Source organism: Nicotiana tabacum, chromosome 8, assembly GCF_000715075.1.
Source record: "Nicotiana tabacum cultivar K326 chromosome 8, ASM71507v2, whole genome shotgun sequence".
Classification (NCBI taxonomy): Eukaryota; Viridiplantae; Streptophyta; class Magnoliopsida; order Solanales; family Solanaceae; genus Nicotiana; species Nicotiana tabacum.
In genome coordinates, this window is record NC_134087.1 from 7,657,362 (window position 1) to 7,685,174 (window position 27,813).

General features: G+C 36.9%; 3 protein-coding genes across 9 annotated transcripts; all 3 read right to left on the reverse strand.

Annotated features, from left to right (window-relative positions):
* On the reverse strand, positions 1–2,624 carry LOC107770242 (protein PLANT CADMIUM RESISTANCE 8). The gene is made up of 4 exons (XM_016589523.2): positions 2,336–2,624; positions 1,284–1,355; positions 960–1,172; positions 1–286 (listed from the first exon to the last, which is right to left on the reverse strand). Exons 1-4 carry the CDS (start codon positions 2,520–2,522, stop codon positions 204–206), a joined length of 555 nt encoding a protein of 184 aa, XP_016445009.2. The 5' UTR covers positions 2,523–2,624; the 3' UTR covers positions 1–203.
* A 1,717-nt stretch (positions 2,625–4,341) lies between these two features.
* Positions 4,342–11,804, reverse strand: LOC107770243 (putative plastidic glucose transporter 3). 6 transcript variants are annotated; one of them, XM_075218935.1, is made up of 16 exons: positions 11,666–11,754; positions 11,484–11,504; positions 10,961–11,124; positions 10,172–10,283; positions 9,997–10,064; positions 9,495–9,627; positions 8,960–9,059; positions 8,783–8,895; positions 8,436–8,529; positions 7,448–7,601; positions 7,217–7,360; positions 7,046–7,119; positions 6,794–6,882; positions 6,354–6,468; positions 4,832–5,050; positions 4,342–4,746 (listed from the first exon to the last, which is right to left on the reverse strand). In XM_075218935.1, exons 3-15 carry the CDS (start codon positions 11,058–11,060, stop codon positions 4,868–4,870), a joined length of 1,479 nt encoding a protein of 492 aa, XP_075075036.1. In that variant the 5' UTR covers positions 11,061–11,124; positions 11,484–11,504; positions 11,666–11,754; the 3' UTR covers positions 4,342–4,746; positions 4,832–4,867. The 6 variants fall into 6 exon arrangements, with proteins under 6 accessions (XP_075075036.1, XP_075075035.1, XP_075075033.1 ...); XM_075218934.1 differs by lacking the exon at positions 11,484–11,504 and having other exon boundaries at positions 11,666–11,804; XM_075218932.1 differs by having other exon boundaries at positions 4,342–5,050; positions 11,666–11,753.
* Positions 11,805–12,963: 1,159 nt separating this feature from the next.
* On the reverse strand, positions 12,964–27,662 carry LOC107830632 (golgin candidate 5). Of its 2 annotated transcripts, none has more exons than XM_075218938.1 (20): positions 27,428–27,662; positions 27,050–27,252; positions 25,446–26,581; positions 24,604–24,675; positions 23,526–23,600; positions 21,449–21,563; positions 19,165–19,226; positions 19,032–19,079; positions 17,716–18,000; positions 17,580–17,639; positions 17,403–17,486; positions 17,060–17,125; positions 16,890–16,988; positions 16,594–16,812; positions 15,834–15,948; positions 15,533–15,753; positions 15,224–15,283; positions 15,016–15,129; positions 13,345–13,419; positions 12,964–13,261 (listed from the first exon to the last, which is right to left on the reverse strand). In XM_075218938.1, exons 2-20 carry the CDS (start codon positions 27,198–27,200, stop codon positions 13,226–13,228), a joined length of 3,093 nt encoding a protein of 1,030 aa, XP_075075039.1. In that variant the 5' UTR covers positions 27,201–27,252; positions 27,428–27,662; the 3' UTR covers positions 12,964–13,225. The 2 variants fall into 2 exon arrangements, with proteins under 2 accessions (XP_075075039.1, XP_075075038.1); XM_075218937.1 differs by having other exon boundaries at positions 15,533–15,759.
* Positions 27,663–27,813: the final 151 nt, after the last annotated feature.

Genomic DNA, 27,813 nt, shown 5'->3' on the forward strand with positions numbered 1-27,813 from the left:
ATTGCAAACTCAATTTTCATATACGCGGAAGTATGTAACTCCCAAAAATAGAGTTCTAGAAACATAGTACAACAATCAACACTGCCAACAAGATGGTTGAATAAATAACAAGGCTACAACATGAACAGAATCTGGTTGTGTCAAAACACATGTAACATATTACAACCTTAACTCAAACAAATAAAGAATCAGAATCTTGAATTTTACTTAGACATGGATTGTACTTGGGGAGCTTGATTCACTTGTTGGTTCCCATAATGCTGCTGAGCAACTATACCATTCCATCCTGCATCACATTTTTCACTCTCCTGTTAGAAAATTATTTCTTTCTTGTACATTCAGTTCAATGGTATTAGAACAAGGTTAAAACTTTAGATTAGAATTCCCATCACCACTAATCAACAAAAATATTTTCACGTATTCAATTCAAGAATAGCTGCGGAGACAAGATTTTCACTAAGGGGTTCAAAAAAAAGTTAAAAAAATTAAAAGAGACGGTAGTCGGTGGTAATTGAACCAATAACCTTACAAAGTTTTTCAACCTCCTTGACCACTGAGTTATGCTTTTGGGTTGTGTCCAGGGGATTCAAAATATAATATATAGAGGTACAAAATAGATTTTGCCTTATATGTACAATGTACGTAATTTTCCCGCGAAGGGGTTCACCTTAACCTCCTTCCGCCCCCCTAAATCTGCCCTGCCTAAATCCGCCCTGCCTACAGTATGAAAGGTAGCCCGGTGAACTAAGTTCCCGCTATGTGCGGAGTCCGGGGAAGGATCGGACCACAAGGGTCTATCGTACGCAGCCTTACCTTGCATTTCTACAAGAGGCTATTTCCACGACTCGAACCCGTGACCTCCTGGTCACATGGCAATAACTTTATCAGTACGCCAACGCACCCCTTCTCCTGCCTACAATATGGTGAAAAGATTATTGTACCAAGTGTGACATGCATACCTAGAGCAGGATCAAGTCCCCTGTGTTGAAGTTCTCTGAACTCTTGACAAAGAGAGCAACATGGACAGAATATGTGGGAAACTATGTCTGAATAAGGAGCTTCAACAAGATTATATTTCTGTCTCAGCTTAGTTCTATACTTAGAGCCCATTATCCATTGAGAGCAAACAGCAGGCATCATCAGCAAGTATATGAAAGTCCCCAAAGGACATGCTGCAATCACCATAAAAAAATCAATCCTTAATTAGTATTATTAAGAGGGAAAGAGTTTAACTTCTGTGCACTAACGATCTAAAAATAATTGCTGGCACATTTGGGACTTACTCATTTCTCCTGCATCGAGGACTTCTGCTATCTGTCCGAATGTTACACAAGGTAAGAATGATGTCATAACAGCTGCACAAACAAGTATGTTCTTTAGAAGCGGATCCAGGATTTTAAGTCAGTAAACATTTGTCATAATAGCTCCACAAATGAGGATATTCTTTAGAGGCGGATCAAGAATTTTAAGTCAGTAAAATACTGGTCATAACAATTGCACAAACTAGAATGTTCTTAAATTAAAGGCGGATCAAGGATTTTAAATCAGTGAATGCAAAGTATGATTATACTATCACCTTTTTGTGATAACGCCTACGAATTTTCTAATATATAGATATAGATTTCAACTACATATATAGTATTCCGAGTCAAAAGGAGTAGATGCGTTGCACCCTCTGCCAACAAATTGATCTGTTCCTTGATGTTCCTAGTTTCTATTAGGTGTTTGCCATAATTTTCTTACTATATTTGATTTTCTTATTTGTTGAAGGAAAGGGCAACATGTTTACCCCATTTGGCTAGTCCTTTTTCTTGTAGGAAAAGGTTTGGACTTCTATAAATTGAGGATCCTTCCTTCTCATTCAGTAGCATCCACGATGTAGCCATATTTAGGGAGAGAACTTTACGGGACAAGTATTAGTGTGTCACTTGTGTTTGCCCTCTTCGCGAGGTTGTTCTCTCAATATTTTGTACTCTCTTTTTATATAGTGGATTACTCATCTCCACCGTGGACATAGGTCAATTGACCGAACCACGTTATATGCTTGTGTCTCTTTTGATATATTTCTCTTTGTTGTATGATTTAACAACATTCAAGTAGCTTACGCATGACACCTCATTTTTTCTGTCCTAACAGTTTCTCCCTGAAGAGCATGTTTGGTATGAAAGAAAATATTTTCCAGCATCTAAACACCAAAAAATTATTTTCTTTAAAAATATTTCTTATTAATAGAGGAAATATTAATGGCAAAAGCAGAACCACAGCATAATAACACATAGGTAGTTGATACCAAAATAAATCATTAGCAAGGAAAAAGAAGAAATATTGTAATTACCATTAATCTGGTTCAAATGACAATCAAATAAGCCAGTGCTCCAGGGAGCTCCAATTGGTTGTGATGGCGATGGCGGCTGTACATCCTTTACTCCTTGGTACTGTGGAGGAGGCTGTGAGGCAATTGGTTCACCACTCTCACCTGGTTTAGGAGTTTCTATTTCATTATTTTCTTCAACTCTTCCCATTGTATCCAAAAATTTTACACCTACGTATACACCTCAAGTTGGATGAAGAAAATTTTCTGTTCAAATATCAAATGAGCTCTTTCTATCATATAATGTAGGGGAAATGGTTGTGTGTGATATGTTGACGAGAAAACAGACATGTCCAGAGTAGACGGCATCTTTGACTTGGAACAAATAATCAATGAGATTATTCAGATTAGCTGCATGTCCTTTTCACGTTATACAATCTTTTAAAATTTCACTAATATCGCAGAAATGGACAAAATTAAGGAGGTTAAATACAAACTCTCTATACCAGCCTCGTTTGTTCCGATATTTTTTAGCTGCTATAGTGAAGTGTTGTCATGAAGACCATATATTATAATATAATGTTAAAATCGATTCCGAAAAAGCTTAGCTTTTATAGTGAATGATTGTTATATAGGGATGTTGTTATAGGGAGGTTTGAGTCCAGTAGAAATTTTTCTAATTATAACTCAAGTTACAAGAAGCTTCCAATACCATTTTATTCCAAGTTGGCTATGTATTCATATGCCACCAGCCGAGTTTGGTGACTAGTTGCAAATTGGAAAGATGATTAGTATAACGTCCCTTTTCATTGTTTTAATTTGCATTCTAGTAGTTTCATTTTCGTTGTAGATATTAGACTATCCTCGTTTCTGAACTCTCTTCAATTTTCAGATAGGACTTGCTGTTATTTAGAAAGAAAAAGAAAAAAGATACGACATTCTGGAAGCTAATTATTCAAAGTCCAAAAAAGAAAAGTTATTCAAAGTCAACTTGAGATAGGAAAGACGTGTGATGCATTAAAACAGTTAATTGAGAGAGTAATGAAGTTCACATTAAGCCACTATATCAGATAACAAAACATGCTTAGCATCATTATAACAGCTAATGCATGACTAAACTCAATAATATGCAGTACATGTTTAGCATTATGGCGTGATTACCAAACTGTACCTTAAATACAACCAAGACGATCACTTTTTTTCAAAAAAAAGAATATAGCAGAAACTCCTGACGGCCTTTCGGCTCGACTAGTAGCCTTTACCAAGGCCAAAAACACTTTTTTTTAAAAGTATCTTTTTGCAAAGTTAAAGTGTTTCGCCAAGCTTTTCAAAGAAAAAAAAGTGTTTTTGAGTAAAGTAGAAGAAATTTTGCAAAAGTAGAAAAAAGTAAATTTTCCCCAAAAATACCTTTTTTAAAAAGCACTTTTGAAAAAAATACATTTAGAAGCACTTGTTAAAAGCTTGACCAAACACGAATTCATGCTCAGAAGTATTTTCATATACTAGTTGACCCCTTCTCATAATGAGAATGTATATAACCCTATTCCGGCCTGGTCCGGTATGGAATGAACTTATAATCATGGAATCGACTCGATCATCAGATTATAAGTTCATAACCCTAGCCATTCCCATTTTGGGCGGAACAGATCTACTAATTCTTTGATTCCAGTTAGTAAGAGGATTCTTAAATACTTTTGAAAACAACACTTCTCAAAATAAGAAACTTTTAAACAGGCTATATAGCTGGCACACAAGTTCAGAACTTGGGAGAGTATGAGCCTTGCCCCTCTATTCTCCTCCTAACTTAAATACCAGGCTGTCTGTGGTATGGGTTCAAACCTGTGACGTGTAACTAATCCAAACATCATGTGCTATGTCCTTACTTCTGAACCAAAGCCCTCGATCACCTAGAGCAGACAATTCTATTGAGAAAATATGAGAATGACCAATATACTTGACGGTTTGGCTTCCTAACTAGCTGGCAATTTGAGATATTATAGCAACATAACAGAATCATTGCTGAAGCCAAATTGAGAAAAATTTCAACTACATTGATCGATTACGTATTACAGTACTACCAATATTTCTGTTACAGCATGCAGCTACCAGCCTACCACATATCTTGCTAATTAAATTTCTATAACATTATTTCTGTAAGGAATGTCCAGAGCAGCCTTTCTGTGCCATGCTAATTACACAAATCAGATCAAGGCAAAAAATTAAAAGAAAGGCTATACAAATAGCAATAATAGGTACTCTGTATATATGTGATCTACTACTGGCTGAGGCAGATGTAGTTTCATGCTCCCAAAGGCAATAGTCACTGACCAGTGGAGTGAGCAGAATAGCAGCAACAATAAGCAGTGACAAGTCCTGCAAAAACTCGCATTGCGACAATCTTTATCTCTGATTGTTCGTCGTCACTGCCTTCCCGCCTATGAACACACTCCAAAATTGAACAAATCAAGAAATAGCTGCAGGCTAGAATTTGGATGTTCAACCACTAAGTCTGAACATTACCCAGTCTGAATAATATTGTATGTGATCCAGTTACCACTAATGAGCCGGAAGAAGAGCAAACTCAATCTCTTGTAATGTTTTTCCTTTTGTTTCCACCACATTCTTTTTCACAAAGGCCACTGCCAACAAGCAAAAACCGGCAAAGATTGCATACACAATTTTTGGTCCAAGATGCTCAAGCATCGGCAGAAACAGAAGACCGACTAGAAAATTGATGACCTGTTAAAGAGCAAAATATGCAATCAGAAAACCTTAGGAAAGAAAAGATGAAAAATTCAAGCATCAGTCTCAACAAAAAGGTACGAGATTTCAGATAAAACAAGAGCTATGAGATTTTCAACAACAGCAACAACAAGAATATAAAACTATAATAAATGGCAAGTGCCAAGAACACTTCATAATATAAATCAGTGATGTAGCTGAACCAAGCATGAACTAGAACGTAAATGGGGACATAAGTAGGCACTGATCTCATTTCTTTTTCCATTTTCTATATATAAAAAATGATCTCATACCATTTTATGCTCAGAGCAGTATTTATATTTACCAGCTTATTTTAGATCTCCCTTAGAATGATGTCAAAAGTCTTTAGGGGCAGGCTTTTTTTTTTAGGCACAAAATACTTTGACCATCCAACACCTCATCAGAGAATCAAGGAGTTGATCATGTGCAAAGATTTGATTCTTAGTTGAAGCAAAGATAACAAAATAAATACTGTAGAACAAGTTTCAGGGTGAATTAGGATACCCCTAGTGTCCCGCATCACTTTAAATGGTTCAATTTTTTCTGCTTCTTGGCAGTTTAAGGGGCTTAGAACAAGCAGATCCATTTTGTCATGCAATGAGCAAGGTAACGCTATTGGTTTGGTTACCACTTAGGTAGATTATGCAGACAGAACAGTTCTCTGACTTAAGATGGATGATTCGTTTACTGATAACCGGGACTTCTCCAAAGGCTATTGGCACTCAATGCGAAACTCGGTGGATAATGGGCCCGCCCCTCTACCCTTCTCCACTTAAATACCCGGATTTTGTCTGCAGCAGCGATCGAAACCGTGACTCGTGATGGATGAACTTACCTGCACAGCTTGTTTGACTCACCCCCAATAGCAGAATGTGGATATGTGTGACATTTAGGCTGATGCTCTCAGCAGCATCTCATTTTGTCAAATGACTCAACAGCTAGATAGATATGTGTTTCTATTAAATGTGTAATTCCAAGCTAATACCAGTGAATAATCCTCCTTCTTACAATCACCCCCTCCCTCAACAAGACAACAACTAGTATTTTGCATCAACCCCAAACTAGTTAAAGTTGGCCGTAAAAACCCTCAACATCCATTTTCACTCTGTTTGGACCCTACTCGTCCCAATACTCAATACGCTCAAGCTGATATAAAACGTTACTCAGACTTGAAGGTTTGCCCATGAACAATACATTGTGTCATGTATTCTTCATCCAAGGAGAAAGTAATGAGAATAATTAGCATGAAACAAAAGAATCAAGAGCAGGAAGAACATACCCAATGTGCAGCCATGCAGAAAGCCATTGCCTTTGCCCTAATCCGGCCAGGGAATATCTCTGACAGAAGGAGGCTAGGGACTGGCCCAGCGCCCAAAGAAAATGCCAAGACATACCTAACATAAATAACTTCCATTATTGAAAGAAAACAACCAGCCTTTGCTTTTGTGCATTTCTAGTTATCTTCTTAACAGTCAGTAAAGCTACCTATAGCATGAAATTGTCTCATCTTTCATTGATTTAACAGTTACTAAGTACATGACACTTTTATCTAGAAATCAGTTGAAACTGTTATCCACAGAAGCAGTACTGAAACTATTTATCTTCATCTCTTACGTGCTTTACTACAGTATAAAGAGCATATCTAGTCCTATCTATCAATAATCAACCACTACAAAATCAACCACTACAACAACGACAATCTTGAAGTGTATTACTCACAGTAGGGTCCCACCAACTGATAGGAATAATACTGCAGAGCTTGGTACAAATGAACTCGCGGCTGTTACTTGAAGGGCCGTTGCAATTGCCTGGACCAAAAACATCTCAGAAGTTTAAGCATCAGAAAGCAAAATATAGTGACACGTCTAGGACAAACCATGGTAAGCAACTAAGCACAGACACATGTTTTGGAATTACATGCTCCTATTGAGTATTGATTGATATGGGATTGAGCAAACAAGATTAGGTTACCATGCCCAAGAAACTCCCAATTAGAAGCACCTTCCTCCCAAGCCTATCCATCAAAATCATTGCAATAATAGACCCTGTGGATGTTATAGACAACAGTGAAACGAGAAATCACCAACACATCCAAGTCTCCAGGAGTGTTATACATGTTTGATATGGAGAGATGACTGTTACCTGTTAAGTTTACAATCCCAACGCATGTGTTTGCAATGTCTGAAGGTACTCCAGCCTTTTTAAAAACAGTTGAAGAGAAATAAAATACAGCATTTATACCAGATAGTTGTTGCAAAGCAAATAAGGCAGATCCCATGAAAACCACTGTCCAATAGGCAAAAGTTATAAAATCATTAACTTTTTCAGACAAGAAAACATTGACAGAATGAAAACACATCACAATAATTATACCTTTAAAATGACGTCCATACAGTAGCTCCCCAAACCTAACATTGTCCACCTCATCTCCTTTGTCTGTCTTTGACATTTCTGCAATGGCATATTTAACATGTGATGCTCCCATTAGCTTTTCAAGCTCTTCTTCAGCCAAATCAGCTCTTCCTCTCTGAGTATAGTCCAGAAACAAAAGGTGAAAAGGGAAGTAAGAGAGCCATAAGATGCCGAGTGCTTGTAAATGATAGAACACAGTATTGACAGTAAATCAATAAGGTCCTGCATTGGAGAGCGATGATAATATACCAACTTTTATTTGGACAAGTATAATAACATGCCAACTATTCTATGGTATAAATACGGTGTAGTCTTGGCTGTAGTATCAGGACCCCAAGACAAAATGTGGCAGGAATGAACCAATAATGTTTAGTAGTTGTATTAAAACCTGCTAAGTTATTGTACAGAGGAAGAACACAAGCCCCATCAATGAATAGAGAAAGCAATCAGGATAATGTTGTTGGAATCTGTCAAGATTATATCTCCTTCAGTTATTTCATTCTGTTGCTTCATAAGAAAACATGCTTAACATAGATATATAATTAGAAGGAAATTCAAGTATCCGCCGATTCACCTAAAACAGCCAGGGTCCGAGAAAATTGGATGAATTATCATGGAAAGACGTTTAAAATAATCGATATGTTCATTTTACCCAACATTGGATGGATTGTATTACAATTCAGAGTATGACTTAAAAGATATGAATATATATTGAAGACAGGAAACCAAGCAGTAGTTTATAAAGATGGATCACCCACGTATGCATTTCAAGTATTCACTGACCGACCTAGTGAGTTTGAAATAAAGAGCGTCTTCCATTGAGTGACCTAGTGAGTTTGAATTGTAAGCAGATTTTACTATTTGCAATATTCACAAGAAACTGAACTTCCTAATGCCACTTTCCTATCCAATGCAAGACACTTATTGAAATAAGAGCATGGTGCCCAACCTTAAAAAGCCAGTGAGGACTCTCAGCGCAGAATTCCATCAAAACAGCAAGTAAGGCAGCAGGAATAGTGGATATCCAAAAGCAAACCCGCCACCTGAGACATCATTGTAGAAGTAGTTACACATCATTCAATTAAATAATGGGATGCTTTAAGCATGTATGCTAATCGATTACTTCTTAATATGAACCAACAAAAGCAGTTTAGCAGTTTCAAATTCAAGAAAGATAGTTTGACCAAACAGTGAAATGGAATAAAACGGAGTAGAACATTTTTTTCCTTAATCTCCGCCAGTGCTATCACTCGATCTAAATAAAGGAAAAGAAGATAAAGGTCAAAGAATCCTTACCAACCAACAGTATCCTTGGCAGGAATTCCAACGAGAAGAGCTCCTAGGAGCCCAAGGCATGTGGCAATCTGAGTGAAACTCCCGTAGGTGCCTCTAACAAAAGCTGGTGAAACCTGGTCAAACAAATTAAATGTAACTAAAAAGATAGGATTAGGAGCAAAGGATAATATCATGTACCTCTGCAACATAGAGAGCAGCAACAGCAGGGCCAAGGCCCATTCCTATTCCAACAAATAACCTTCCAAGAAGCATAACTCCAAGAGTACTTGTTGCAGCACTACATTTATGCAGTTGAATAACCTTCAGTTAGGTTGCAGAAACTTGTATTGTAATAAAATTGAATCAAGACTTTCTGATTTCACCCTCTCGTATTCCCTCGAGCTGATATAATTCAATAACTTAAACGGGAAAAGAAACCTAAACACCCACATGCCATATAAAGCAACCTTTACAGGATTCTTAAGAATAGTCTGCAGGAAAGAGTAAGTCTGCAGTAGATTTTGGCAATGCAAAAGATAGCAAGACTAAAAATATCCCCCAAGGAATTGGACACTTTTATTAATAATACCCGTTCATCCCAGTATACAATGAATAGAAGAGGACTCAAGACTTAACAACATTTGGAAGGTATTACAGAGTAAATATTCACCAGTGCTTTTCAAGTTGAAAAGGCTTAGTGTAGATACTAAGCATGTTTAGTCTACAGGTTTACCTCATAGAAGCACCTATTATCATTGGTAGAGCACACAATTGAAAGCCTCTGCGACGACCAACCCCATCTGCTATCCAACCACTGAATATAGAGCCCAGAAAAGCACCTCCCAAACATGTACTCACAACCAGACCTTCAGTTGAAAATAAGATTATCATATCAGATGGACCCTGTAGAAAATAACTAAACAACTAGATGAAGAGAATTGTCTTAAGAAAAGCAAGGGCAGATGCATGTGTTAGACAGCAGGTTCGACTGAACTCACCGCCTTGGACTCCACCTCTGCATATATAACAAAAAATTTAACATCTGTATTTATACAAATGTAGCACCCACTGCCACAAATGAGTAGTGCATGCAGTGATGATCAACCTCCACTGACACAAAATTCAGGAGAGTCCCCTAGAGAAGGGAAGAAACAGAGGTTCACGTGGGTCGAGCTTTTTTTTTTTTTTTAGTGGGGGGGGGGGGGGGATCTTTAAGGTTAAATGGCATAGAGTACCTTCTGCCAAGGTGCTGCCACTGAAGTCAAGGTCCAAAGACATGCTTTCTAGCGTGTCATTAACCACCCTGAATAAACCAAATCAAGAGCAAATGCAAAGGGGGAAAAAGCTTCATTTGACAAACTACATTGGTAGGATTTACGAAAGAAACTAAATTTTCGAATTTAGTCATACCCGAGATGGTAGCCAAACAAGAGAGATGAAATAATTGCGACCAATATATGCGGTAACGGGCGTTTCCACGAGGGGTTTCCAATTTCTTTCCAGACACCATTTTGCAGGCGACCTAAAACGTTCGTATGAGATCAGCCATATAAGCTCACACTTTAACATGGTACAATGTGAAGTAATATCATACGAAAATATATTCTAGTATAATGTTAAGTCCTATGATTGTCTCTAAGCTGATGGTACACTAAAGGACTATCACACTATTTTATTCAACCAAGTTGGCAAAAATTTATTTCTCTATTTGAGCTCAAACAAATCCAGAAGCTTCCAATAGCGTTTTCAGTACTTACTCAGCACTTTTTCAACTGCTTCTCAAATCACATAAAAAAGCTCATTAAAATACAACTTGTAAAATACTCCCTATTTAATTCAACCAAGTTGGCAAAATTTTATTTCTCTATTTAAGCTCAAAAAAATCAGAACCTACCAGTAGCGTTTTCAGTACTCAGTCAGCACTTTTTCAACTAATTCTCAAATCGCTTTAATGCATAAGAAAGCTCATAAAAATACAACTTGTATGACTTCATCAAAAGGAACATGAGAGAGAATTAGATCTTGGTATGACCCAAACTTAAAAAACACCCATCTCGTGCTCACCCCTTTAATCCCCAAATACTATAATAAGCTGAATTCACAACGTACTGATTCTAAAATCTAAGATCCGTCCTGTAGATACGCTTGCACACAGAATTTTTTTTTTTAAAAAAAAAAAAGAATGTGAGGGATACACACCTAAATTTTGTTCACGGTCATCATAATCATCAGTGAAATGGTCATTAGAAGAAGCACGCTTGTAGATCGAATAAGCATCTGCAAGACGAACCCCTCTCATACTCTGTGATTGTGATCTATGGTGCCAATACTGTATGAAGATTCCCAATCATATGCACGCCAACCTGCTCAGATCCATTCGCGTACAAAAATCATTAGTTATCAGCTGGCCAGCCAACCTTTGTACAACATCACTTCATAACCGACAATGTCTAATCTAAACGCAGCAAAAATCTCAGATCTAATGTGACTGGAAAGTTCCATATTTGAAACCGACAATTCAATACTCTTATTATCAATCGAGAAAATTCTTATCCTTTAAATCAGAAATAGGGAGGATAAAAAAAAGTACAATCTTCTACGTTTTCAGCTATAACTAAAGTTGGCATTGGTTGCCTAATTATCTACCATTATCATATACGCACACCTATAGATAGGAGTGAGTGAGTGAGTGTGTGTGTGTGTGTGAGTATTCGTTCGTTACCTCGTGAAATGTTATGGAAGACTGGAAAAAGGAAGAAAATTTGCGACAGCAGAAAGGTACAGTCAGATGAAAAGGAACAGAAAATGTAGCTAAAATGGAATCGGCATTGGCATTGAAAGAAGGAAATAATTAAGGAAAAGTAAAAGGAAAACGTAGGAATGCAAAAAAGGTAAAGGAGGAACCTTAGAAATGGAGTTAACAGTTGTGGTGGGAAAAAGGGAAGTGTGTCTGTCATATGCATATGCAATTGCGGCGGAGACCATGGAAGGAAGGCAGCAAACAGAGATGACGACACGGAGGAGGATCTAGAACTCTACGAGAGCTCTCAGACCAACACGTGGTCCAATGTTTCTTTTTTTATTATTTTTTTGGTCCAATATTAGTTGCTCTTGATTTTATTTTTTCTTATGTCTCGCCTATCATATTATGACACGTCATCGTTTTTGCATGTACTATGTTTCAGGGACAGTATAGTGATTGCTTCAAAGATAAATTATAATTGATGGAGTATTGTTTTGTTTAAGATGAAATGGAAAAAAAAAAACCTATATTATTATAAGTGAGTTAACTGAGAAAATAAATTACAAATACTTTTAAATATGCGCCGAGCCGAGGGTCTCCCGAAAATAGTCTCTCTATCTTTTTAATAGGAGAGGGAAGGTTAAATGCATTTCTTTTCTGATAAAAAAGAAATTACACAATTAAAAGTGATTTCTATATATTATTTTTTTATGTTGGTTTCCTTTTTATTGTTTTGGTTTATCTTTCTTACCTCTCGCGCTACCAACTTTAATATGGTACTCTTGGATACCATTTCAAGTTCGGTTTGAGAAATTTGTCATGTCTATTTTTTTTTTTTAATAATACCGATCACATACCTAATGATTTTGACCCTAAAACAGAATCAGTCATGTTAAATTATTGATATAGGAGATATGACCAAACCGTTCTAACTAAAAAGTTAGAAAATTTTACTTCCCAGATAGTGGGGGTACTTGTTTATTTTTCTTTTTATAATCTCTTGAATTCTTACTGTGACGCCGATATCAAAAGCTTAGCCTGAAACTTGAACGAAATTTATCCTTTTTTTAGGACTCAAATCTTAAGTAACCGAGATTACACAAAATCATAACCTCGTGCAATAAATTCTAGTAAGATGGAAGTTGAGGATCCAACCAAAGTTCTTGCCACGTATTCGTGACCCTAAACGCTTAAAGAAGCATTCACAGGCTTCGGACTGTAACTTTCTGGACATGGGCAGATTGGATTTTGACCCGAAGTTCAATGGAATTAGAACCCGAGATCTCATGATCCGGTCTTAGTACCTTACTAGACTCACATTACTAAGCCACTTTCACCTATGACAGAACCATCAATGCCAGAAACATCTGCTGCAGTCCGATTATGCAGGAGTGAATAGTCGGGGACAGCGTGAACAAAGAGAACTTGTGGCAGAATTAAACAACTATATTCAGTTCTATTAACAATTAATTGAACTTGGGCATTAATTGAGAACAGTTTGTAAAGCTTAAGCCAATACGCCACTTTTACAAAATTATGCTATACAACAATTCACTAAAGTTACAATAGCAAACCTGTATAAGGTAGTTTCTCTATAGATTTATAATAAACCGGCGACAACAATTATCGTGTCCAAAATCAATGTGCTATACCACATATACTGCAGCACCCTCCAGGATGCAACAGACGAGAACAAGCCACACATCAAAAGATCAGTTTTCTCAGGCAGCACCCAGTGATGAGCTAAGCACCTGAATCTGCAAGAATATATCAATGAAAACGTGGATTTAAAGTACCAGCGAAGGAAAGGATTGAACTAAATAATTGTGCAGCGCTATACCTTATTCACAAGCATATTTACTTGCTCTCTGTACATCTCCTTCATGTCAATAATATCAGCACGGAGTTCTTCCAACTATCACAAACAAGTACACGTCCCGTGAATAGAAATCCAAAGAGCACTATGAGAAAAGATCAATACTTCACTGTGGACATAGATTATATAATGAAGCGGTGCGGGGCCTAAAAGATTATGAATAAGCTATTTATTCTCCGTGAGCATCTTATGGGGGGCCGTCAAGCACATACGGATTTCAAATGGACAATTGGTCTATGAATAACAAAACAAGGGTACTTGACAAGTTGCATCCACGCGCAACCAATCTACCTTGGACAACTGCACGTGTCAGTAAAGCTAAACACTATTGCATAGTCTTGTCAAATTCAAGTACTAAGGAATAACATATAACAGCAAGAAAATAGGATCCGATAAACCTAACTGAAGTCAAGCCCATAATCTTTATCATACTTCCATTGTTTAAAGAATTTTCATCTAGTGTCAATGAAAAGATAATGAAATGTTGGTTTGTACATGGAGGGGCTCAAGTGAGTCAAAGGAGGATGACAATGCATCAACGATTGGAGAACGAGAGAAAAAGCATAGATGCAAATGTATCTACTTAGGTGAGCAGAGAAAAGGAAATCAGAGAGTATCTAGCACCTGGAGAGCGTATGCTGTATATTTTCCAGGATAATAGAGTAAAAATGTAATATATGGCAACAGAGACGAAAATAAAAATGTATTCTAAGTAATGTGGTTTAACAGATACAAAATTTTCACAAAGATTGATGAAACTGAAAAGGGAGGCTGACATCTAACTAGACCTTTTTTTGGGTAGGTAGGTTGACATCAACTAGAATGAAGATACTCTAAAGGAAAGAAGTAATCCCAACGTGGCGAAACTTCCCCTAACAACAAGTAAATAAACTCATGCTTACAATGCCAAATAAAGGAAATCAGGTAATGCTTGAATAGGGATCCAAAGCCGGACCATATACGATGACACCTGAGTGCTTGCACACTAATATGCTTGAACAAACATGAACGACTTGTACAAAGTGATATTTTTTTCAATATAAATCCAAAAGATGTCTTACAAAGGAGAATACTCATGCATGCAGAGAATAGAACAGAGCAAAGATACAGAAAAAGAGGAAAAATCCTACATCCACTAGGTCCGAATCTACTCAATAAGCCTCGAATGAGACCCAGAATGGAACCTCTAGTAGTACAGTTTTAAAGGCAACAGTAGGGGAATTATAATTTTGTTTCTTTGACCAGAAGTCACATTTTTAGGTGGCATTTGCACAGACGCTCCAAAAATAAAAGGAAAAGTAACTAAAATTTGACCCAGAACTTTCAAAAAGAGAAAAAGGGAAATGATTCTTTCAAAAATGTTGAGAGGTGAATGTGTACAAATTTCTCATCCAAAATGTATCACTATGTTGAGGTGATTCATACAGTTTGTACAAGTGTGCATCACATTACACTTTGCAGGATTTCAACAAATATCTGTTTTAGAGTTTCCAGTTCCAGATAGAATGATTTCCCAAATAGAGATGTTGAATAGAAAAAAGAATGTTCCCTTTATAAAGCCTAATTTGGGATCAGCAAGAAATATGCTTGCGGCAAGAAAAAAAATCATGAACCGCAGAGAAGAAACTAGTTTACCTCCTCATCACGTTCACCCATCAATTCAAGAGCTGCCGAGTGTCTCCTTCTAAGTGCATCTAGCTCTGCCCGAATGCCAGGCAGCACGGAAGCTTCTGAACGAAGCTTTTCACACTAAACAAATACAACAAATTTCAAACAAAGAACATCACAAAGGGAAATCTCTTAGAAGAAAAGAGAAGTTATATGTCCGGAGAAAAGAGTTGACCTCTGCAGTCATTTTAACCAACTCCTCAGCCAGGGAGTCGCGGATGGACTCCATAGATGCCTGGAAGAATCAATCAGTTAGTACCAGAAGGAGGTCAAATGAAAACAAACTGGTTGCAAGGAAAAATAACCTTGCATGAAAGTAAACCAAGATAGTTTCAGCTCCTATGGTTTGTTGTTTTAAATAAACGCTACCACTAAATAAGCTTAATAACACAGTGCAAAAAGGCCAACAAAAACATCAAAATAATAATATATGTGCACATGATATGCAATTAAAAGGATCAGTAAGAGAGTCCAAAGCTCATACAAGTCGAGACATATACGATGCAAGTTCCCCTTCCTTCTGACGAAGTGCAGCTTCGAAAGCACTTGATGTCATGCTCTTCATAAAGTATGGACTCACATTACCCTCCAATGCATTTCTACGCTCAGATAAATTGTCAGACGAGTCCAAAGATGCTTGTAGAAAATAGCTTTCCTCCATGCTACTCAAGCTGCTAGCACTTGAAAGTCTCCGCGTCAGACTTCCTGCAGCTAGGTGATTGTTAGACATCGGAAAACACAAACCTGTAAAGCTCCATATTGAAAAGTAAACTTGGTATCAATACCATTTTCAATCCCAGATTTCTGCTTCATTATTGGGCTTTGATCAGGTACAAAACTAGATGGAGTACGAGCTGCCCTTTCTTGATCCAAACGAGCAGCTTTCTCCCGCTCTAGCTCCTGTAAAACATTTGGGGACAATTGACTCAAACATATTTCTCATTAATAAAATAAACAACAAGAATAACTAGCATGAAATACCAGGTTGTTTCCAGGTATTAATCCAGTCTAAATAAATTCCACCAATAAATATGTGATAACGGTTTAGCGATCACAGATTTCAGAATAGGAGATGCATAGTGTTAAATCATATAAAAAGTTATCACAACGTGAATTGCTTCACCTGTAGCTTCCAGTGTAGATTACTCTAAGTGATACCATTACAAAACTTGCGTCCTGTGCTTATATATTAAGAATCTTTGTTCTCTCGTTATTTTGATGCTTTTGAAGACAATAGAACGGCGAACAATTGTCATTACGCAAGTGGCAAAGCTCAGGTGATAGAGAATTTACAGCCACAGATTAGATAAATGCTAAATGCCATCAACCATTTAAGTAGGTCTCAGAACTTAAAAGAGAATAAACTTATCAAATGTCTAGCAGGTCAACCCATAGATGGTACAAAAAAGAACAAGTAAACATATTCTTCGGTTGAAGCATCTTGATCATATTTATATTATGCAGCATGTAAAACCACAAGCATCATCGGTGCAAAAAGGCATTGACACAGCTAATTAATTGGAAAGTGAAAAATAATGTGGTTACCTGCCGCAGGAGTTCCTGGTGAGTTAATGCTTCTTGTAGTTCCTGCTTGTGCTTCCTTCTGACTTCTTTAATTTCTTCTTCAAGCTGATTCACACGACCTTCGTTAGTCTCAGCTTCCTCCTTTAGAGCAAGATATTCTTGCCTATTCTCCCCGGCCCTCTGTCTCTCTTTGTCAAGGGACTTTGTTAGCTGTGTCTGTTCAGCTCTTAGACAAGATATCTGCAATACTAAATTTGTAAGCAAATTCCTGGGAAGAAGCTCTATGGAAGCAGCATCATAGCAATAGGTAAAAGAACCTGAGCCTCAAGCACATTGATTCGAGACAGGGTTTGAGAAAGGCGTTCACTAATAGATCGCTCCTTCTCCTCTGCAGTTGCAGCTTTTGCCTCAGCTTCCTGCAGAATAAAATTAAGAATCCCTTCGAGTTTCAACTATAAATAACGGTTGTACATGTTTCTCTTAAAACCTGAAGACGTGAATTCAAGGTTCTCTCGACAGCAGCCCAAGCTTCAGTCTTTCTGGCGTTTGTTTCCTGTAATCAAAGAAGATGCATAGAAACATAGACATTAGAAAAGCGGTTCCATAAACCATGAGGTCCATGACCAACAACAACAACAACTACCCAGTAAAATTCCACAAAGTGGGGTCTGGGGAGGGTAATGTGTACGCAGACATTACCCCTACCCCGATAGGGCAGAGAGGCTGTTTCCAATAGACCCTTGGCTCAGAAAGACAAAAAAAAAAAAAAAAAAAAAAAAAGAGGTGTATGACCATTTATACGATATGAAAAATAACATCTCAGCAGCAACCTGCATGGCTTCTATCTGCCTGAGAAGAGGTCTGGTAGATTCAGGAACTTGTGTTATCAACTCCTCACATCTACGCTCACTGGCCTAAACATAGAAGAACAAATATATGTAAAGCAAACATAATTAAGCAGTAAAGCAGAAAAAATTGCAAAACAAAAAAGTACAATGCAGTTATACTTGGTATCTTTTCTGGAGATCCTCAATGTCTCTGCGCAACATATCTTCCCTAAAAACTGCCTGCAGGTGAAGAAAATATTAGGCACTGGGAATTAGATGAACAAACCCCAATAGGACACTATTCAAGAATATAAACCTGCTGCTCTGTTCTGCTTAGTGTTTGCCTTAATTCTTCAAGTGCCTGAACAAGCATGGCTTCACGGTCTTCAGCCTCTCTTAGGCGACCCTCTAGTTGAGTTCTGGCTTCATTGTTAGCCCGTGCCTCAGCTAAAGCTTCAGCTTCTCTTGCGGCATTTAGCGCATTAGTATAGTAATCTTTTTGTGTTGCAAGTTCTGCTTGATGTTTTTCTACTGTTTCATGAAGCAACTTTTCCGTTGCTGCCTTATCTCTCTTTATACTCTCTACTTTATTCTCTTCAACCTAGGAAAGGCATAAGCATGTAACTTGAAATCACAACTTCCACCATAATCCCACGCAAAGTAAAATAATAAATGTAAAGCAATCAACCCACAACTAACACTTGTTGGGTGGACGATTTTAAAAACTGTCTCGGAACAGCTCTAAAGTTCAGTTAACTCAAGAACCCAATGAGGGAACATTGAAGTAAACGTACAAAAAAAAAATCAAATTTCACTACGGGTGTTTCATTCTTCAGCCGTGGAGAGACTTTTGAATTGCGAGGTACCAAGAAACGTCCTCAAATACTCTTTAAAATGCTCAATGCACACTTGCAAGATTCTAATCAAGGGGTTAGCAAAAGGCAACTTCTAAGTCATGTGTTCCAGAAACTAAGTCATTTTCTGAAAAATATCTTCCGGAAAAATGTTTCCGGGTGTTTGGTTGGTGAGTAGAAAATATTTTCTGATTTTTTTATCAAATAGTAATAATAATGTTAGCAAATCGGATAGAGTGTTGATGAAACTTTTAAGTATAAAGATTTATAATAATGTCCAACGTGTTAGTCAAGCAGTGATATGAAGTAATAAGTTGGGATAATTGTGAAGGAAAACGACTTCCACCCATATGTAAGGCAAGACATTTTCTCTTCCACCTTCTAGTGGAAAATATTTTATCTAAAAGGTGACCTATTTTGCGGAAAACATTCTTCAAAAAATATTTTCCTTCATACCAAACATATCTTGAACACTTCCCACTTTTTTAGATGAAGTTCCGCTGCAGCTAGTATTAGTTTTAGAAAATTTTCTACCCTCCAATAATTATAATAGGCATGTTAAAACAAAAAACTCTATTTAGCTGAAAACTCAGAGAAAACATTTTGTGAAAATGAAAACAAGGAATTCAACCTTTGAACATAAAAAAGAACACATAACCACCACAATAGGAGAGAGCTGAAAGTAATCCAGGCACCTTTTGTTATTTAACAATGAAAAATTCAGACACTCTTCACAACATCTATAATGAGGTCGCTACATCAAATAAAAATGACTGACCTCAAGCTTGGTAAGTAATCCTTTCTTCTCTTCTTCAAGCTCTCTGATCTAACTTCCAAAACAAATGGAAGATTTGTTAAAACTTATAAATAAGCTTTCTGAGATGGAATAATGAGTATGCCTGATTCCACACCTGTGCCCTTAATTTTCTCATCTGAGCTTCTTGGGCAGCTTGCTTTTTAGAAAGCTGCTCACCTGGAAGAAACAATAAGTTTTAGACATTTGAAAACTTGAAATGGCATAACAAGAGTCCACAATATTATAGGGCTTATAAACTTCAAAGGAATGAAGATATTTCTCCAAATAATCTTATATACGTGTCAACCAGGTAAAAGATTAAACTGTGTCAGCAGGAGACTCTAGACAAACATACCAATCAAAAAAAAAGGAGACTCTAGCCAAAGGTTCAGCAACAGATAAAGTTCCTCACAAAAGGCTGGATATGATGTAACTTACAGCATGCACAAACTTCAGACTTCTTCCAAGGAACCCATGTTTTAAGACATGAGTACCTATCAGATTCTCCAATTACACCCAAACAGCCTATTCGACCAATCTTGAATTTCAATTTTCTCTAATGAAATTAAAATTAGAGAAGAGATAGAATCCTAGTGAGCCTAAACACGCCCTGTAATTTGAAAAGCTTTATAATGCTTGGTGCAGTTGTAGGTGTAAATTTTTAGACCCATTTATGGTCTGTGCATAAACTGATCACTGCCCAATGCTGATCAGATTCTGGACTCATAATATATGCCTAAACCCAATTTGCTAATGTAGCACAGTTGACTACTTACTCATTTCCAACCCCCACAAACATCTAGCTATCAAGTTACTTCCAGATATCTAATCAATGTACCATAGCTACCATCTAAGTAGCATTGATACAGATACCATAGCTACCATCTAAGTAGCATTGATACAGATACCAGTATCATGTAAGATACAAGTATGACATGAAGACATGGAATTTATCTTTAAAATATATATATTTGTATCTTTCATAAAACCTGTAAGTGGAACAATTATTACGCTGTTATAACTACTCCTCAATCCCAAGGTAGATGCAGTTGGCTATATGAATTCTTGCTATCCATTTGAGCCCGTTTCTTTCAAATATTCAATAATTTAGGTTCTCGAGCACTAAAAGCCCCTCTACTAAAACATACAAACTTCTAAAAAGGTTATTGAACACAGAACCTAACATAATATTACCAACATGACTAACCCTTAATCCCAGCTAGTTGGTATCACCTATATGGATCTTTTTCTTAGGTTTTATTTTTCGGCAAGTCTGCATAAGTTCCAAGATATTGTACGTCTTTTGAAATAATTTATTTCCATGTAATTTACGTCTAACACATCTCTTTTTTAACACCTTCAGTTGTCATGGTTACACACCTTAGACCGGTGTATCTGAAGGTCTAATCTTGACCTAGTGTCCTATCCTCTCCAAGTAACCGTAATTTAGTTCACTAGAGTGCCTAAGGTGGCTCGTTGTCCTCTGTTCTTTAAAGATGCCACCTACAAGCCTAAATAAACAAAACAGAAAAGCAAGAAGCATCTATAGATCATAACTTTCAGAAAGAAACGTAAAAACACATAATGAACTGTCATGGATTCAACTCGGGAACTGTTAAACTTCATCATCAGACATCATAATATAATTCAAACCATTCAAATACCAACAAAACTATCAAGCCAATTACAAAATGTAAATGTGCAAATTGAGATCAAGATTATGTGAAATGAAAATTTCTCAATCCTAATTCCTAACACACTGCATCAACTTCTTACAGCATCACCATCGAGCCTTCTTTCTGTTTTAAATTTTTCTTTTGACACTGCCTACATATTAGCAACAAGCATGATCCACACATATATTTTTTGATAAGGTAAATGATTACATAAATGATGGGAAAATCCCGTAGACAAGCCGTATACCAAAAAAGTAGAGATCCTACACCAAAATATGGTTCTCCACATAAGATTTACAGTATATATCATAGGCGGATCCAGGATTTAAATTCTATGGGTTCAACTTTTAAGGTTTTTAGCATTGAATCCATTATATTTTTAAAGTTATGGGTTCATATCTACTATTTTTGTAATTTTAATGAATTTTTACATATAAATTTTTACACTGTGTCGAAAGTTATGGGTTCAATTGAACCCGTTAGTTCTTCACTACATCCGCCTCTAGTATATATGACACGCTCTAGCATAAGTATGGTATCTAAGATTCATAGTCTATATAAAATCTAAGACACCACCTAAAATTAATGTAAGTTTACCTTGTTCTTAACTGTACAATTGTCCTACATGCCACATATAGTAGGAAAGCTTCATGCGAAACAAAGGCCAAATGATGGTATAATGCATTAAAACCACTTGTTAGAGACAGTTTGAGTTTATCATACCTTCAGCCATTACTTGAGTAATTATCTCATCCTTCTCTTTGAGAAGAGCTGCAGCGTCACTTTTCTTATTCTGTTCCCTGCGAAGTGTATCCCTCTCCCGGGTTAGAGCATAAACCTGAAATAAATGAATGTCAAAATTTTCATTAGTAACACTTTTTTTAAATGGAGAGTAGTAGCACATTTAACAACAACATAACTACACATTGCATGTTTGCCTTTTAATAGCAAACAGTAATGGTAAGACACATTCCACAGGAAATATGATCTTAAGTAAAGGAGAAGTAGACGGTTGCCTCCTTGCAAACTTGACAGCTCAAAATTTTTCTTCTTTCCTTCATTTAGAAGTTCCCACCAGCGCCTCTAATGTCTCTGATTATTTGATCACCTGGCTATAATATAAATGTATTGCCACATGTGAAGCATTCATAACATTTCCTTCTGAAATATACGGAGTTTTGTAAGCTTTATACAGTAAAATTATAAAAGATTTCTCTGACCAAAGAGGGAAAAGGCCGAGAAATATTTCAGGCTCGGCATGGATTTTAAAAAATACATAAAAGAAAATATCTTCTAAATGAAGGACAACAACAATAAACCCAGTGTAATCCTATAGTAGGGTCTGGGGAGGATAGTGTGTACGCAGACCTTACCTCTACCTTATAAAGATAGAGAGGTTGTTTCCGATAGATCATCCGCTATCTTCTAAATGAAGGAAAAGAAGAAAAATCTACAAAGAAGCAAATTTGTCCTCGAGTGACATTACATCCTACATCGAGTTTATAAGGACATCCGGAGGAGTTTATTACGATCTTGCACTACTCCACCTATTGTCTTAAGGGTTTGAATTAAATGTTCGGATTCTATCACATGGTATCAAAAATCAAAACCTTAGCATGCATGTGCTCGCACTCGTTAGTCCACATTCAAGTCCATGTGTGAGCCCAAAAATCAGGTTACACATGTGGAAGTGTGCGTTGAAGTCTCACATCGGGTAAATAAGGCATCTAAAGGGTTTATAAAGGTTTCGTGCTACTCCACCCATAAATTATCTTATTCTCTTCATTTTTTTCAGTTTCTTTGGCTTCCCATTATTTCAGAACTTTCTAATATAATTGTTTTTTGATCGCCGAGAAATCCCCAAAAGCCAGCTAGCACGCAATTTGAACTTAGGCGGATTATCCCCCTCCCCCCACCTTCTCCACTCAAGTACTAGACTTTTGTCTGCGGCAGGGTACAACTTATGAAGTGTGTCTAAACCGCACATCACATATTGCACTCTTACCACTAGAACAAAGCCCTAGGGCCTTTGAAGTAATATTTTGATCAGTAATAAAACATTGTGATATGCCTATTCACACTTTCGTATTAAAGAAACAAATAACAATGATGCCCTCAAACATGACACAGACAAAGATTAAAATTAAAGGTAAGAGGATTTGCTTTAGAAAAATTAACCGGGGAACTGTAATTCTAGAATGTACATACGAGGTTTCAGCAGTAAATATATATATTAGGAAAGGATGGTAAAATTTCTTCAAAATTATCAATTAACTTAGAAAGCTTGGAAATTTGAAAAGAGACTGCTTCTACTTTTAATTCCTTTCATTTTTAAAATAACAAGCAATTCATATATTTAGTAAATATAGTCTTACTAATTAGCATGAAAGGGGTTCATATATTTAGTAAATATAGTCTTACTAATTAGCAGGAAAGGGGTTCGACCCATTAGAGGCACAACTTTCTTCACTTATTCACCCATCAGCAAGACATTCCTGCATTGTTAGAGTCTACTAGAACCATTTAAAAACTAAAAAACTAAGGACCATACAAACATTATACAGAATCTCCGAGCATAAAATATGAAGAAGTTAAAGGCATAAAAGATGAAGCAGAGCAATTCAGTGATGCCTAAATGAAGCAGCAAAACTAAGCAACAACGTGTAAGCTCAATCAAACTGTCTTTCAAGAAATTCATATTACTGTTGCAATGAGAAACAGCTGATGATTAAGTCATAATGCAAGTACATACTACAGAAGTGGAATTTCAAGCTGAAACATCCTTTTAACACATACATACCTTTCTCTCAAGAGCAGACACTTTTTGATGGTACTCTTCTCGCAGAGATTCAACTTCTGCATCATTGGACTTCCTCTGTATAAAATTAGTGTGAGTAAGCAGAGAAAGATAAAAGTAGAAGGGAGTTTTGAGGGCTGAAAGATGAACCTAAAGTCAACATAAGGTGAAAGCTGCAGAATGGGGAACTAGAAAGTTTTTAAAACTGCATTGGAACTCATCAGTTTAAACAAGCACCCAAGGGTGTACCCTAGTGGTCAATGAAGTGGGAGGTAGCAGGTACCCCATGGAATTAGTTGAGGTGAGTGCAAGCTAGCCCAGACACCACGGTTATCAAAAAAAAATAAAAAAAAATACTAACTAAAGTTTGGATCAATTATACCCATTTATTCATTACAAAACACATGGATATTGGTGCGCTGTATGCTAATTCCCAGCAGCAATTACAGACCCAGTTGCACAAATAATATTAATACAAAAGTTAAGATAAAATGAACGATAGAAGAATTGCTTGCAAGGATGATTGTAGCCCAAATTATTCTGCACCTAAATTGATATATGAAACAGGCAGTGAGAGAAAGAAAGAACATATTAAGTACAAGTCATCTGACAAACAGAAGAGAAGATACGATTTGTCTAAGATAATATGCAACGTGTATTGATGTCAAAGTCACCAAGGATGTAACACTATGCCACAGCTATAATTCTTCCAGCCCTCCACACATCTAGTCCAGAGAAGTCCGATCAGATTGACGATATTTATAAAAAGTGCTTAACAAGTTAGCTGGTAATTAAGATGACTTGACCAGTTAAGCAGAGAGCTTACACAATACTGGCCCACGTGTGAGATTTACCGATCCAGAAGAAAAAATGCAAGCAAGGGGCCAAAGTGAAAGAAATATCATTAAATAACAAGCAGAAAAATAAAACTAGAAAAATCATAGAATAAAAATATAAAAAAATGAAAAGGATGATCCATCCTGAAACTATAATATGTCTTTGACTCGTGCCATTTGAAAAAATAGTGGACAGCAACAAAATGAGTTATAGCCTCGAAAGGTTTAAAACGATGGGAACTTACTCTCAGATCCTCAATAGCAGACTTCAGTTGCTCGTTCTCATTCATCAACTTCGCAATTTCATCAGCTTTCGCCTAAGGAAAAACAGTAATATGTCATCTCATTGAATGTTCATATTTATAAACAAGAACTGAAATTCAGGTCTAGCACACCAAGTGAATTCTTTTTTCAAGTATGCTGCATAACAGTAAGTTTGGATAATGAGAAGTTAAGCACAGAAAGGGAAAAATTAGTCCCAATCTCCCAAAACCTAATATTTATTCATTGGCTTTGGAATAATCTTGCTGCATAATAAGAAAGGGCTAAATGCAACATATTTTTAGCTTCCCTCTAAGTCTTGTCTTTCAGCGTGTACCAACATCCCGTGCCAGTGGATGTTGCAACTTTTCAAAAGATCCACAGACTCTAACAACTGGAAATATCCATTTTTTCAGACATTTGGGAACTCAAGATGGGAAACTATGCTATATAAGACAAGTGCAAGAAAATGTCAAATGGGATGAGTCTATGACGCACACAGAAGATTCAAATCAAGACTTTTTGTAACTGAAGCTGGCTTTAGTTAAACTTCAACTCACTGAAGCAACTTTTATCGATGACCTCACAAGTTGGGAGGATGATTGAAAACGAATGGGATTGAGCTAATCTTTAGATAACAAAATGGGAATTATTGGACACTCCTACTTCAGGTGCAGACACCAAAAACGTTCATATTCTCAAGTAATATCGATAGATTCAGAACCTTGACATTTCCCTGTTTTATTCAGCATGTTATCCTGCGTTATTGCTGATGCTGAGGATCACCAGGTGCATAAACTTCTGTTAAAGGATCATAAGCACATACCTGTGCTTGTCTAGCAGCTCCTTGTAATGCAGTTTCCATCATTTTCATTTCCTTCTTCAGCTTCTCCAGTTCAACCAATGTGTCTGTAACATCAGAAGAGTTGCTTCCTGAGCTCAACCGTTGTTCTTTCACGTCAGTCTCATGATCATTTCCTCGCTGGGTAGCCCCAACAGGTCTACTAACTGACTCATTTTCATGCATAACTGATTCAGATACCCTCTTCCGACTTTCATCTGTGTGCTGGTCACCAAGAAAGCTCCTGTTAGAATGCTCTTCAACACTGCCATCTTCACTGGCAGTTACAGAATCGGAAATAGAAGGTCTTCCACTTTCTGCTCGTTCACTTGACGCATCCTGTGATTGAACTGGAGGAGACTCCTCAGTGACTTCTTTCTTCTCTTCCCTGTCTGCTCGGTCACTTGATGCATCCTGTGATTGAACTAGAGGAGATTCATCAGTGACTTCTTTCTTCTGTTCCCTGCCATCGTCGGTATTTTCCTGTGAATCAACAAGCAACGGGATACCAACTTCAGTTTGAGATAAAGCATTTGATGTTTGGGAGGCAACCAACTCCAGATTTTCAGATGATTTTTCCTCTGGAATATTCTTTTGGGGGATTTCTGGAGATTTTTCCTGAGCATGATCTAAATTGACTTCCGACGCTTCAGCCACTGAATCAATTTCAGCTTTTATTTCATCTGGTCTAATAGCACTTCTTTGCTCTTCCCTCTCAACCTTTGTTTCCATAGCAGAGTCTAGTTTGACATCAGCAGCTCTTGCTTCCTCATTTTCTAGTTTGACATCAGCAGCTCTTGCTTCCTCATTTTCTTCTTCAGCAGATATCTTTTGGTTTGGTTTCTCATCAACATTTTGTGCTTCTTCATTCGCTTCTTCAGCAGATTTAGTTTGCTCAATTACATCCCTTGTTTCTTTTTTTGGTTCTTTAGGAACTACATCATGTTGAACTGTAGATTCAGCTGAATCTTCAACTACCTCCTCTGTGGGCAAGGTGGGCTTTGATGACTCAGCTTTCTCTATAGATTCTACAGCAGTCTCCCCACCTTTTTGTCCCATAAAAGCCCTGACAGGATCAAACAAGGCCTTCCTATCCGTACTGGAAGGCCATAATCCTGAAGCTGCATGCAATCACAAGAAAAAAAAAAGGAAACATTGAAATAAATCTGTCAGCCCCGAAATTTGACTATTCCTAAGAAATGCAGCAATATAATATACTTAAGTAGGCTTAACTGAAGGCATGGAATATGCTATAGAGGCTATCAGTACTATGCAATTCTTTGTAGAATCTATGATTTGTTCGGGATTACAGTAACACTAGAACCAAGTGTTTGTCCGGTTCAGGACTTCAAATTAGTATAGTGATAAGTGTGAGATTTAAAGAAACTCTAGTTCTAAAGAATCCTAATTTTCCTGAATATAGCGGAATAAACATACATCTATCATCTATATAGCTGAACCCAACTATGTCTAGGATTAGGCATAGCTAATTGATAGGAATGATGTATTTGGGAAGTTTAGACCAACAAAAGCGTATTTAATAAAACGATGAAAAGTATAATAATCATATAACGATCGAAAAGAGATACCTTCAGTGCTAGTTGATTCATCAGATTTCTCCTCGAGACCAAGAGCCGTGTCGAAATTCTTTTCAATGTTTTTGACACTCTCACTGAGCTTATTGACGGCACCGGCAAGATCCAAGTTCCCCAAATCAAGTTTCCCACTAAACCACGCCATTTCCTTTTCACACTCGATCCAAAGCTCAAATCATATGGCAACCTCCTTCATCCTATCAAATTAAATCACACATTGTCAAAATTCTAGGAATCAAATAGAACGTCTATAAACAAAACTACCGATTCAGATCCCATCATTCAATAATTGCCGATTCGGATAGTTGCAACGAAATCAAGGGAAGTAACGTGGAAAAAAAATATTGAGAATTTTTTTAAAAAAAATTGGACCTTGTGAAAATGAATTGATTGAAGAAGCTGGATTTGAAGAAATCTCCTTTGGGAAGTGGAGATTGAATAAAGATTTGGGCAGGGGCGTAAAAGAAATCGATCTGGGAACGGTGAACTTCAGCGTCGACCGTCACCCTTTTTTTCTTTTTTTTTGTTTTCTAATTTTAAACGTTAACGGCGTACAAACTGGAAATCTCAGTATTTTTATTTTTATTTTTGTCACTCGAATAGGCTTACTGGAGTATATGATATCTTGACATTAATTATTTTTGAAATGTTTGTATTCGTACAAATTCTTTTTAATTTCTTTTATAATGATTTTATAAATTATGTCTTAATCAGTTGTATTTGGCCTGTTTCGTTCGTACAAAGTTTTCTAAAACTAA

Coding starts and splice junctions, on each gene's coding strand:
- LOC107770242 (XM_016589523.2), bottom strand. CDS start 2,522: ATGGGAAGAGTTGAAGAAAATAATGAAATAGAAACTCCTAAACCAGGT. Junction 1,356..2,335: donor TCATTTGAACCAGATTAATG/GTAATTACAATA, acceptor TTGTTTGTGCAG/CTGTTATGACATCATTCTTA. Junction 1,173..1,283: donor CCTCGATGCAGGAGAAATGA/GTAAGTCCCAAA, acceptor TGGTGATTGCAG/CATGTCCTTTGGGGACTTTC.
- LOC107770243 (XM_075218934.1), bottom strand. CDS start 11,060: ATGAGAGGGGTTCGTCTTGCAGATGCTTATTCGATCTACAAGCGTGCT. Junction 7,602..8,435: donor GTCCTCACTGGCTTTTTAAG/GTTGGGCACCAT, acceptor GACTATACTCAG/AGAGGAAGAGCTGATTTGGC. Junction 7,361..7,447: donor GTATGGACGTCATTTTAAAG/GTATAATTATTG, acceptor CCTATTGGACAG/TGGTTTTCATGGGATCTGCC.
- LOC107830632 (XM_075218937.1), bottom strand. CDS start 27,200: ATGGCGTGGTTTAGTGGGAAACTTGATTTGGGGAACTTGGATCTTGCC. Junction 18,001..19,031: donor GATTACTTACCAAGCTTGAG/GTCAGTCATTTT, acceptor TGCCTTTCCTAG/GTTGAAGAGAATAAAGTAGA. Junction 16,989..17,059: donor CCTTGAATTCACGTCTTCAG/GTTTTAAGAGAA, acceptor TTTATTCTGCAG/GAAGCTGAGGCAAAAGCTGC.